The sequence below is a fragment of the Melospiza melodia genome, chromosome 18 (genome assembly GCF_035770615.1).
Source record: "Melospiza melodia melodia isolate bMelMel2 chromosome 18, bMelMel2.pri, whole genome shotgun sequence".
NCBI lineage: Eukaryota > Metazoa > Chordata > Aves > Passeriformes > Passerellidae > Melospiza > Melospiza melodia.
The window spans coordinates 13,262,536-13,274,918 of NC_086211.1; the positions used below are offsets into that span (position 1 = coordinate 13,262,536).

The 12,383-nt window shown below is 46.8% G+C and overlaps 1 protein-coding gene across 2 annotated transcripts in view; it reads left to right on the forward strand.

Moving 5' to 3' along the window:
- The window catches only part of GSG1L (GSG1 like), a 56,517-nt gene that overhangs the window by 22,074 nt on the left and 22,060 nt on the right, over positions 1-12,383 (forward strand). For both annotated transcript variants that reach the window (XM_063171149.1, XM_063171148.1), the window contains exon 3: positions 10,786-10,938. In XM_063171149.1, coding sequence (XP_063027219.1) covers positions 10,786-10,938 — 153 coding nt within the window. The remainder of the gene's footprint in view (positions 1-10,785; positions 10,939-12,383) is intronic.

Sequence of the window (12,383 nt, forward strand, 5' to 3'; positions counted from 1 at the left end):
TGGCCACACAAACACAGGGCAGGATTCCCAGGGCAGGCTCCTCACAGGTGTGCTGCAGCCTGGCCAGGTTTCTCCAGGACTCTGTGGTACCTGATTTTGTGGAACAATTCCCACAAGGAATGGCAAGGCAGCAGGCTGCCAGCAGCTGCCTGCACTACACTGCTGATAAACTCACAAAATAAACCAGGCTTTTCAGAGACCACAGAGGCTGAGGCAAGGCAAAACCCTGCAGAAGGAAAATGCTCATGGCTAGTGAACATTGAACAGTCCAAAGTCTTACAGGGAGGCTTTTTAATGAGAGCCTGTCCTCAGGCAGAGGTAGGAGATGCCTCCTGCACGTCCTCTACACAGCCTGTGGTGGTGCATCCTGGAGAGATGAAGCAATAACAATTCTGCATTGCCTAAAAAGTGGCTGGCAGAGCTGAGGTAGCACATGGCAAACAGCAAGTAAACAAAACAAGTCTCACCTAAACACAGCACAGAAAAAAGAGAAAGCTAAGCCAGTTCTGTGCATGCTCCTAAACCACACTCCAGCAGCAATTAATGAGAACAGAAAAACTAGATGCCTGATTTTAATGGATCCTGACATAATAGGTGTAGCAGAAATTTGATGGGAGAAAGATAATTAGAGGGACAATAACGTCTTGTTGCTGATTACACTGAAAGACAAAGCAGATGTCATGTACTAAAGCTGAATCAGAATAACAAGGTAATGTCATTAATGAGCAACACAATCTCTGTGGATGGATTCCATGTTCAGATAAAAAATGCAGAATTATGTTAGTGATCACCCCTTGGGACAGCTTCAGAGACAGCAGGGTTAAACCTGATAGCAGAGAAGGTGTAAGGATAGAAAACAGAACAGCAGGAGCTGACTAAAACACCATGCACAGACCAAGAAATGTTATCCATGATGTAGAGACAAAATTTGGATGTGAGCTGGAGAAATTAGTGGGAAGCTTGTTACTCTTGACTTGCACTTTATTCAAAATGTTAGTAGGAGATCCCTTGTATGGCTTATACGGCGGATTCAGCATCCTTCAGAAGCAATAAAAGTGGGTTTAGAATTTGTGAAGAAAGAAACTCAAGAAAAGCAAGAGTTACTTAAAATAGATTAAAATGTTCAGCTAAAAGGACAACTGAAGCTTGAAAGCCTGAAAACCGCTGGATACACTGCAGGCCTCTGAAGCATGCACAAAGTGAGTGACTGAGAGCAAATGGCAGATAATGATCAGTGTTGATAAATGCCAAGTGGGGAAGATGAGGAGTCATCCTACCTTTACATATATAGTGATGGGTTCTGAATTAGCTTTTCCCCTCAGGATAGAGTTCTTGGGCGATGACAGACACTTCTATGAAAACATTAATTCACTGCTCTGCAGAGATTAAGATGAAAAAGAAATATTAGGATCATCATAGGAACCCAAGAACAAAACAAGAAGTCACCATGCCACCACAAGTACTCATGATGTACCCACCCACCCTGTGAGCACCTCTCATCCCTCCCCTGCCAGCCCCAGCTCAAAGCACTGACAATAAAATTTAAAGACACAGAGGGAAGAGTGACATTTATGGTCAAAAATAGGGAAATACTTGTTTGGATGAGAAGGACAACGCAGAGCAGGTTTGAGGCTAGAAAAGAGACAAACGAGACTTGTAACAGTCAAGTTAAAAAACAAACCTCCTTTTTTATGTACTGGGTAGATGTTCCTAAGAAGAAAAAAAGAGGATCAGTTTTCTAAGAGGAGCACTTAGAGACCTGCATCAGTAAAAAGAAATGTAACTGGGTCTCCCAAAAGAACTGTACACTTTCGAAAACAGGCTCTATATTCCTCTTGAATACTTCCTATTGCATTATTGTTCATATATCTGCAATAGGGTAAATCCTTACCCACACACACAAATACCTGTGCACTCGTCACAGGAGAGCTATGATTAAATATTTGGGAAAAAATGTGTTACTTTTATTTTATCTGTGTTTTTTTACACATCTGTTATGAATCACTGAAGTTAGTTTTAAAGGGCAATTAGACATACAAAGATGAAACCATTCTTACCAGCAGAATTCAAGCTAAATTCCTAATTACTGAAGGAGGAAACTGCCTTGTTTTTCACACTGGGGATGCCAAAGATGTGGAGAACACTGGTCTGAACATCATTCATTTCTCAGCCCAGTGCTGAGGGTAGAAGTACATCACAGGCTCTGCACTGGTGCTCTTCAAAGGGAAACACTGAGCCCAAATATATTTAGTAAGGCACATGGGATAATTCTCTTGAGTATTTTTCATCATCTTTTCCACTCTCTTGCTCTACTCATTATATTACTACCACACCAGGAAAAAGAGATTATGGCTACAAAGATATCCCACAGTCTGCTCAGTATCACACACAGATTCAATCTGCTCCATGCCAGAGCCATCCAAAGCCATCATCACATAGAAGAGAATCATTTTATGAGTCACTGCTCCACCTCACCTTCCAAAATAAAGAAACTAACCAAGGGCTAAAGCTAAACAAAACCAAAACACAGCTTTTCCTCTGTCCCCTCAGCAGTGTCAGGTATTCCTCCTCTGGTTTCCCACGTTTTGCAAGGCGCAGTCCCTTGTCTGGGTGCCAGCCCTTTATTTACCCTTGCTGCCCCATTCAGATGACTGGAGCAGGCAGTTTTAGGTAGCTCAGGTGGCATTTGGGGTCAGGAGGCTGGCAGTGTCCCTGGTGGCTCTGTGTGTGCCTCTCTGAGCACGAGAGGACGGGCAGATGGTCGGCTCTGCCGTGACGCATTAACCAGCAGCGCTCAGCCCGCTGCCAGCCACAACAACATGCCCAGGGTTCATTCTCCTCACCATTTCCTATTGATCACTCCAGCTTTTCTGGCTTGGAATTCCCAGTATTGGAGTAGCAGGGAAGAGCAGATGACTAAACCCACCCGAATGGCACTGGAAGAGAGAGTGAGACTTACATGGAGCTGGCCTGACTGCTCTTCCAAACAATGTGCACAGTATTTCTCAGTGGGTGCCCATTTGCCTTATTGTTTCCTCTCTTCCCTCTTGAAGAAGAGAGATTTAAGTGAGAGCCAGGTGTCAGTTCCAACAAATTCAATAAGTCTGAAAAAACAGAGCAATTAGTCAAGAAGAAACACAAGGACAGCAAAGACAGCCTAGGAGACCACATGAGCAGAGCTTTTTGTTGCTGCTAACATGAGCAAGGGTAACAGCTCCCCATGTCCCTGGCTGACCAAGGAGGAGAATGAAATCACATTCTCAGGAAATCACAGGAGAATGAATCTTCTTTTGCACAAAGAAGAGATGACACCTGCAGGGTGCAAGTTCACACCCCCAGAACCAGGGCTGGCCCTCAGACATGGCTCTTCTCCTCCCACAGGGGGTGACATCTGTCCAGGTGACTTCTCCCAGCCTCCTGTGGTTTCCCAGTGTTTTGTGGCAGTTCAGGGATGTTGGGGACAATGGCTGTGAGGCACAGGGTGAGAGCAGCACGTTCTCCCCCAGGCAGCAGCAGTGCTTGGGTTGGCCGCTGCCAGTGGGGAGGCGAGAAGGTTCCACACTCTCCAGGGCAGCATTGCTTGGACTCTGGTGTCTCCTCAGCTGCTCCACAATGGAGCCCTGGCTTGTCCTTCAAGTGCCACATTCCTGATTTCTCCTCAGTCAGGCACGAGGATCTGAGTGGTTATTTAGGAGCACACATTGCTCAGCTCCACTGCCTTGAGCAGACAGAAGGGGTTTTGTCATATGATGAACTGTGATGCAGAAAACCCCCCAAAGCTCCTACTTGCCCATCAGAGTCTGTCAGACAGCTCAGGGCTGAACTGGCGGAGGAGTGGCTGGAGCTGGTGTGGTGTCACCACAGCTCAGACAGAGCCTGGCTCTCAGGGCAGATGTGTGACACTGAGATTTGAGGAGCTCCAAAGCTCTCCCAGAGCTCTCAGGCTGCCTGCAGCATTGTCCAGCCTGGTCACTGCTCAGGGACAGCATGACAAAGTGTGACAGCTCAGCTGAGGCTGCTTTGGGCAGTCCCTGACCCCAGGAGGGCAGCTGTGCTCTGGGAAGGGCAGGGATGCAGCAGCCACAGATCCCCAGGGAGCACAGGCTGAGGCAGTGGGTGCTCCTAAGGAGGATGAATTCCCATTGAGGCATTCTGAATGTGAGCCTGCCCCAATTAGGAAGCTAATTTTCTGTCTGAAAGGGCCCTCAGAAATCAATGCAGATTCCAGACCATTTCTTCTCGGGCACTGCTCAGGAAGGCTGGCAGTGTCACACAGCATGGCAGGCAATACATTCATTTATGGGCTTCTTTATGCTGGATAATTTCCAAGCCACTCTCCAAAATGCATGACAGACATTTCCAGGCACACAATCCCTGCCTTTGCTGGGTATAACATGGTTAACATGACTCAGCAACATCCTTCAGGAATAGCAATATGACTTTCCCCGAAGAAATCCTTTAAGAGCAAACAGCTCATGTTTATGGATTCAAAATGCTTTGAACTCTCCCAGCAATTCCTGTGTTGGCCACCTCCTCAGTGTTTCCTTGAGAACATGCACCAACACTGGATCTTTGACAGTCATTTCCATGGCCTGGCCAGCCTGAAGGAGCATCCAGAAGAGGATTTCATTATTTCATCTGGAGACAGGACCTCAAAATCTGCCATCAGATCCCGTTGGCATAGTGAGCTGGCACCAAAAGCCAACTCTTCCGATTTGACAAGTATGCATCAAACTCCATGGCTGCATGTGACTGTAGGTGGTAGGAGGTATAGATGTGATTTAAACTATCCAGAACTGGTTTGCTGGCCTCATCAATCTCAAAAACTCAATAGGAATTGAAATTATGGAACTCTGGCATTCCAGAAACAGCAGGAAATGTTTCTTTATCATCCTGCACATAATCCCACTGAGATGTCATCCAAGTTCTTGGTGCTTCAATCCAAACTGCCAACAAGCCTGGGCATGGTTTAATAATGCAACACAAGAATCATCTTGGGATTTTGTGGGGAAGGAGCACAGAACATGACAGGCTTGACATGGCTCCGTTTAACCAGAGCTCTCATGGAGAAGATGGAGTGACTGTTCTTGTTTTGTGTCAGGAAATGGCAGTGGATTTGAGCAAGGAATGAACTTTGGGTACCAAGCAGTCAGACTCAGCTCAAACCTCCTGGAAGTCATTAACAATGCTGTTCTTTGGGTTCCTTCATCAGGAAGGATGCTGAATGCTTCAAGATCTGAGCAGAATTCCCATGGCTTTTATCAGAATCCCTGGATTCAGTACTGGATCTCCCTGACTCCATGGTGAAAGGTGTCCACTCCTTCCTCAGGGGCCAGGGCTGACCTGAAGTGGTTTCAGGTTCTGGGAAGAGCTTTGTGAGACTCATTGCAGGCTGAGGGAAAGATTCTTTCTCTCACTATCAGAAGAAATGTTCCATTTGTTTCATCCCTTCAGGACTGTTTGCAATATCCCTTTTCTAACATCTCAGTTCAGGCAAGCGCACTGAAGTTGATCACCACCTTGCAGAGATGCAACCAGGGCATCTTCTTTCAAAATGCTGCTGCTCTGTGCTGTCAGACAGAAGGGCAAGGGACTGATCCTGCCAGATGGCTCATGGAGTGTCTGAGTGCCTAAAATGCCAGAGATCTTGTGGGTAACATTCTCCTCCCAGCCATAATGAAGAATGAGTTCACTTTAATAGGGAGTGCTGGGAAATGAATTTCCTTGTAACAATGCTGCTGCAGGGCCTGAGCCCTTGAGGAGCTGACACTGGGGGTCCCACCATGAGCTCCATGGACGAGTCTCACACACTGGCTAGGAAATAACAAAGCTCATAGACACAAAGTTCTTTTCATGTCCCAGCTACTGCACTGATCTTCTTCCTGCCATGAGATCAGATGATATGAATGTGATATGATTCCCTCTGATGCAGGAGCCCTATGATATAGGTTGATTTATGTGAAATCTTTTGGTGAGTCCCAGATTTTCAACCTCAAATTCTAGGTGAGAAGCTGAGCCCAGGTCCTGCACTTTCAGGGATTTTGCTTCACAGGGATGTTGTCCTGAAGCTGGTGACCCCATTTTCCTCCAGGAAAAGCCTCACAGTCTGTGAGCAATCAGAGCAATCCCACCTGGGACATACAGCCTATCTGTGGGTGGGAGCAAAGATCCAAAGTGTCCCACAGTGCCCAAAAGTGGCTCTGTCATTGTCAGCAACACTGCTGAGAGGTGACAGACAGGGAAAAAAATTACAGGAGAAGGCGTGTTAGAGCAGGAGGTGTTGACGGTACTGATGTCAGTGGTCATCCAGATCACAGTGCCCACCGTCCTGCAGAATCCCAGAGACCAGGATGGGCCCAGACACAGGACACAGGACAGGCCCAGACATAGGACACAGGACACCAGGATGGGCCCAGACACAGGTCACAGGACACAGGACAGGCCCAGACATAGGACACAGGACACCAGGATGGGCCCAGACACAGGACACAGGACAGGCCCAGACATAGGACACAGGACACCAGGATGGGCCCAGACACAGGACACCAGGATGGGCCCAGACACAGGACACAGGACAGGCCCAGACACAGGACACAGGACACCAGGATGGGCCCAGACACAGGACACCAGGACAGGCCCAGACACAGGACAACAAGTTGATGTTCCCCAGAGAGTGACAGGCCAGCGAGACAGGGCCCTGCCAGCTCCCGGGCAGCACAGAAGGGAACATGCAAACCCAGCACGATTTTCTCACCTAAAAAAAGCCCAGCAGGCATGAGGAGGACTTGACAGCTGTCATCCTCTGCATTATTCCAGGGAATCCTGGAAAGATGGGTTGAACACATGGTGTCCTGGTGCTGGCGTGCTGGGTGGGCTGCTCACACATCCCCACCCTCGTGTGTGTGGGTGTGCCACTGAAACCTCTCTGGGTTTGCTTTTGCTTTGCAGTCCAAGGCTCTCCTTTCCCACATTGGAATGTCCTTGGTACAGAGGCACAGCCCAGCTGAGCTCCTCCCCAGCCCCCTCTCTGCACAGAGTGGGTTTGCTGGACAAACAAACATGAATAAACACGATGGAGACCAAAAGATGAGAGGAGTCTGCTGATTGATGAGAGTGCAGAGCCTCAGGTACAGGCCATCCAGGTGGAACTGTCTAAGTGAACCAAGTCCTGACTCTTCTGAAGGAGAGATTTTTCATAGAAGCAGAGTTAGGCCAGACAGATCCCTGGGGCAGAGGACACAGGCTGGAGGGGAGTAAGCAGACAGAAAAGATGACAGCAGGGAAGATTGGAAAAGAGAAAAATACCCTGGAGATCTTCTTCCCTGTCACCTGGAATGACTGAGGTCCCCTCAAGAGAAGGAGCTCTCTGCTTTGCAGGAAGGAGGCTGTAAGAGGTTGTGAGTGGAAGTGATGCCAAGTGACTGCCTCATGAATCTCATGTTGAGAGAGGAGCAGTGGGAGATCACTTCACCATCAGCACAGAACAGAAAGACTCTGTCTCCTGAATTAATAACCTGGAGCAACTGTTCTGCTTCAGGCAGCCACAGGAAAATCCAAAATTCATACACAGGATGCATTTTCTGGGTGTTATTATTTAGATGAAATTCAAAATCAGAGGAGCAGGACAGGACATAGAACTATGCAAACACTGCATGTGGGACTTGCCTTTCCCCACATTAGATGCACTAAACAAAAGGCTCAGAGCAGGCATTCAGTAACACCGTGGAATAAGACAAGAGAGTTCCTTGGTAGATATGAACAGGGCCCCAAAAAAGCAGTAATTGACTATGCCTCCCACAGCAAACTCACCCAGCCTTTGTGTCTCATCAGAAAAAGGATTTACAGGAGAGCAAAACTCACGTCTCATTGAGCTTTTCATCATTTCCTTGAAAGGTTACCCTGCTGGCAAAGCCACTCTTATCCCAGCCCTTTGGAAGAGAAGGCAAAGCACTCCCTGAGACACCAGCCACACAGCCAGGTGTTCCTCCCTGCTGCTCCTTTCTCCTTCCTTAGCAGAATAAAGGACACCAGCTCGCCCCAGGCCCTCCAGGCTCAGCTCCCAGAGCCCTCCTGTCCCTCTGAGAGTGTCCCCTTGCAATGGACACACAAACCTAGGTGTTCCCACAGGGACATGTGCACCCCCTGCTCCTTCCAAAATTACTGCACTGGTGCCTGCAGCATCAGCTTCAGGCACTGAGCCAGAGGTGGGCAGCAGGTAGGGTGTGCATATATAGAGCTGAGTACATCACCTGAACCCCCAGAGCCATCCACCAAACCTCCAGGACCACCAACGAAACCCCCAGAACATCAGCCAAATCCCCAGACTCGTCCTGCAGGGCTGCACTCAAGCTCCTTGTTGCCCTCTCTGTAGGTACCTCCAGGATGACCCTGGCCCAGGAGCAGAACCCAGCAGAACCTAAATGCTCAACTCAGCATTTGTCCTTGTTAGATGTCATCTGGTTGGTGACACACTCAAATCTACCAAGATCTCTCTCTAAGGACCCTCCATTCTCAAGGGACTCAGGGTCTACTCCTGATTTAGGATCACCAGAAGCAAAATTCCTTGAGTGCCCAGATCATTGACAAAAACATCCAAGAAAACTGGCCCTAGCCCTGAGCACACCAGCCTGATGTCACCCACGGACTGCAGCTCTTTGAGCCCAGATGTGCCCCCAGGGAAGCAGAGCTGGAGCCACATCTCAGTGGTGAGCTGCAGACAGTGTTTCAGCACTGCCCTGGTGTGCACAGAGCACCAGGGGGTTCTCAAGGCTTGATTCAGGGCAGTAATCACCTGGGCAGGTGTGTTGTACATCAATGTTTCAAGTGTGAGCTGAATTAATTACAGCTCATTAGTTAGGGCTCTCTGCTGCCTCAGTCTGTGGGTCAGGTTTGCATCAGCTAATTCTTCCAAACTCAAATCATTCCATCATTCTCTCATCATGGACATTGCTGGTTTGAGAAAATGAGGCAAAATCCCTCCTAAACCCTGCTGTATCTGCTCTCTCTCACTTGCATTCCTTTTTGGAAGAGTTGCCTGATACCAAATTGACTAAGAGGAGTGAGATAAGCAGCTGTTTGCTGTTGATAGATGCAATATTGCACACACAGCCACTGTGAGCAATTAAAAGCTTTATTTATTGCTATCTCTGTAGTGTGGTTTAAGAACTCAGAAGGTCAGCTACAGTGGCAACAACGAATAGCACATATTAATTAGATGTAATTATAAAGATGAATTCCCAGACAAAATATGAGCTGGGATCAGCCTGGTCACCAAGAGGCCACTCAAATATTTGATAAAAGTGAGACTGTATATCTGGTTTGATAAGCTGGACTGTGGGCTTTATCACACATGTGCTCTGGCAGTGAGGAGAGAAGGTATTAATATAAGTGAAGCCTGTAGCAGTCTCTATGGTTACAGCTAACATTTTCTAATATAAGCCATTGTCTTCAGATGCTTAACTTTCCATGTTTCAACTGCTTAGGCTGAAATTTTCCATCACTGCTCATTGTTTCCAGGTGAATTCTCTAGCAATCAGGTTAGCAAATGTACTGGAGAATCCGAGCAGATTCTCATGCTGAAACAGCAATTGGAAATTGGGCAGGGACTCAATCTTATCATCTGTTCCCATCCTCTCCAATTTACCCCATGGCTTGGTGACTTTTAAAGACTCAGCAGATCCTGCTGGAGGTTTTGTGCTGCTGGAATTCCCAAAGGTGACATCTCCTGGTGGTGCAGCAGTCCCTGCTGGACTCTGCCCTGAGCTCTGCCCCGAGTCCTGCAGAGCTCCAGCAGGGCCCTGACCCTCAGGACTGCACCCAGGGGCTCAGGAAACTCCAGCCAGGCATTTTTGCATCTGCAGCTCCTCAGCTGAGCATGTTATCAACATCTGTGCCCACCCTGCTGTAATTGTGGCTGTTTCTGGGCCAGTCCTGTGGCACAAACCCTGTGAGAACACCCCATGTAAGCCCAGCCAACAGCCCCCAGCACTAGGCTGTGGCAAGAATTTTAAAACCTGGACTGAAAATTTTAAAACATGGACTGAATTTATTTTCTTTGTGGAAAAGAGGCATCCAAGGCTGCCCAGCTCCCAGCAGCACACAGGCAGGCAGGTACCCTGTGCCATCACCTCCCTGCCTGGGGGATTGTGCTCATCTAAACTGTGGAACAGGTGGGGAAATTAATTCTGTGAGCTGTGCCTGGGCTCAGAGGAGCTGAGAGGTTCTCACACGTCCCCACAGAGGTTCTGTAGCCAAGCTGAGCAAGAGCAAGCAACAGCTTGTTCTTTCTGCAGTGTCTTTACCACCCTGCCACTCTTCACATCTTCATTCGCTGCTTTTTCTGGTTTTCTCAGTTTGGGCTGTGGTTTGCTGAGTTTAAACTCTGTGAATCACAGAATCATTAAGGCTGGGAAAAACCATCAAGATCACCAAAGGTCAACCTTTTATCAAATGCCCCCATGCCTCCAAACCACATTGGGAAATGCCACTTTTACTTGTTTTCTGAACACTTCCAGGGATGGTGACTCTGCCACTCCCCTGGGCAGACTGTGTTTAATGACTTTTTCAGTGAATAATTTTTTCCCAATATATAGTGGATGTGATAAACATAAAAAAAAAAAAAACAAATTACAATTGGCGACCTCAAAAACCAACCTTTTTTTTTTTAAAAAAATCCTAATACCCAGTTACTCCTAGACATTCCTGACTTCGTAATTAATTTTTGCCAACTTTAACCTCTTACAAGTGTTGCCCAAGTGCTGACAGGTTGCTGCTCTTTGCCCCCAGGTGTGCTGTGGCTCTCAGTGGTGTCCGAGGTGTTGTACATCATGCTGTTGGTCGTCGGGTTCAGCCTCATGTGCCTCGAGCTCTTTCATTCAAGCAGTGTCATAGATGGGCTCAAGTTAAATGCCTTTGCTGCTGTCTTCACTGTGCTTTCAGGTATGAACCTCCCCTTCCCCCTTTTACCACCACAAAGCAAAATTTCACAACTTTGAGAGGATAAAAACCCGGAGGCTCCACGACTCTTATCCCTGTTTAGCTATCGCAATTTTTCACTGTAATTTTTTGTTCCTTTGGCACAAAGACTGCATGATAAATTCTCCTCTTGCCAGGGAGAAGTGAATATCCTCATTCCTGATTTCACAGCAGCAATGCAGTAATTATCCTTCCCCAGCCTGCACAGCCATTACCACAGCTCCAGCCTCAGCTCCATTTGCAGCATCATCACACTCATTTTCCAGAGGAAAATTAAAAACATGTAAAGCTGAAAAGACTTTTTTTCTCTGTTAATCCTGAAAGTAGGTGAAGGCTGGAAAACCAAAGGAAGGAGCTCATCTTGTTAATTAACACAATTGAGAGTGAAAAGGGTTCTAATGCTGGCAGTGAGGGGCAGCCCCAAGAATGGGCTGGGACATGGACATCTCTCAGAACAGCTCTTCTGGGCTGGTTTGTGCTCAGTCTGTACTTGGGGCCCCTCACCATATCAGCTTGAGGAATTCACTTCTCTAAAATAACCCCAACCATGTGGTTAAGTGCCCCTTGACTTCTGTGAAGCTTTTTCTGGCTAAACCCCCACTTTCCAGGATTTATACAAACAGCAAGGGTACCCATGTGAGCACTCCTGCATGGACCTCTCTGGCAGAAAGAATTCCTGCAATAGAAGTGCATTATATCCTGCTGCATTTCAGGCTGGAAGACATTGCAACAGGCAGTGTACATTCTGGGAAGGACTCTGTATCTTCAGGGATAGCTGCAAATGGTGAAATAATAACAAAAAGGAAACGTCAGAAGTAGAGCTGAGTGACAAAAACACCTGATAAGAACTGCCAAAGCATATTTTTCAGCTTTGGATATAATTTGGAACTTAAAAAAAAAAAATCAGTTCCATTTTCAAAATCAAACTGTGTGGATTTCTTCAGCATTCAGTCAATTACTTCCATGCTGTTCCTCTCTCCCTTCACCATTAACTGCAGTTTTAAAGTTTTGTAGGAATGATGAAGTTTTCTTTCCTACACAACTTTCTATTTTTATTTTGGCCTTCCCTCTTTCTAAGTACATTGCCAAGATAGTCCAAATATAAACTTCAAAATTTTACAGGGAAAAATGATAGAGGAATTGAAGCAAGGATAAAACCCCAGACCCCAGTACACTGCTAGTTGTTATTTTCAATGGCATGGGATATTAGAGGAAAGAAGAAAACTATATTTATTTAAGCTTAGCATATTTATAATGACATAGCTTAATAGAAATTAGGTAATGAAGAGGACTTTCCATTGGAGCATAACACTCTTCATTAAATTCATGCTTCAGTTCCCTCATAAAAGTGCAATGAGATCTCCACATTCTCATAGCTCAACATCTAAAGTTCAGGAAAAAATATCCCA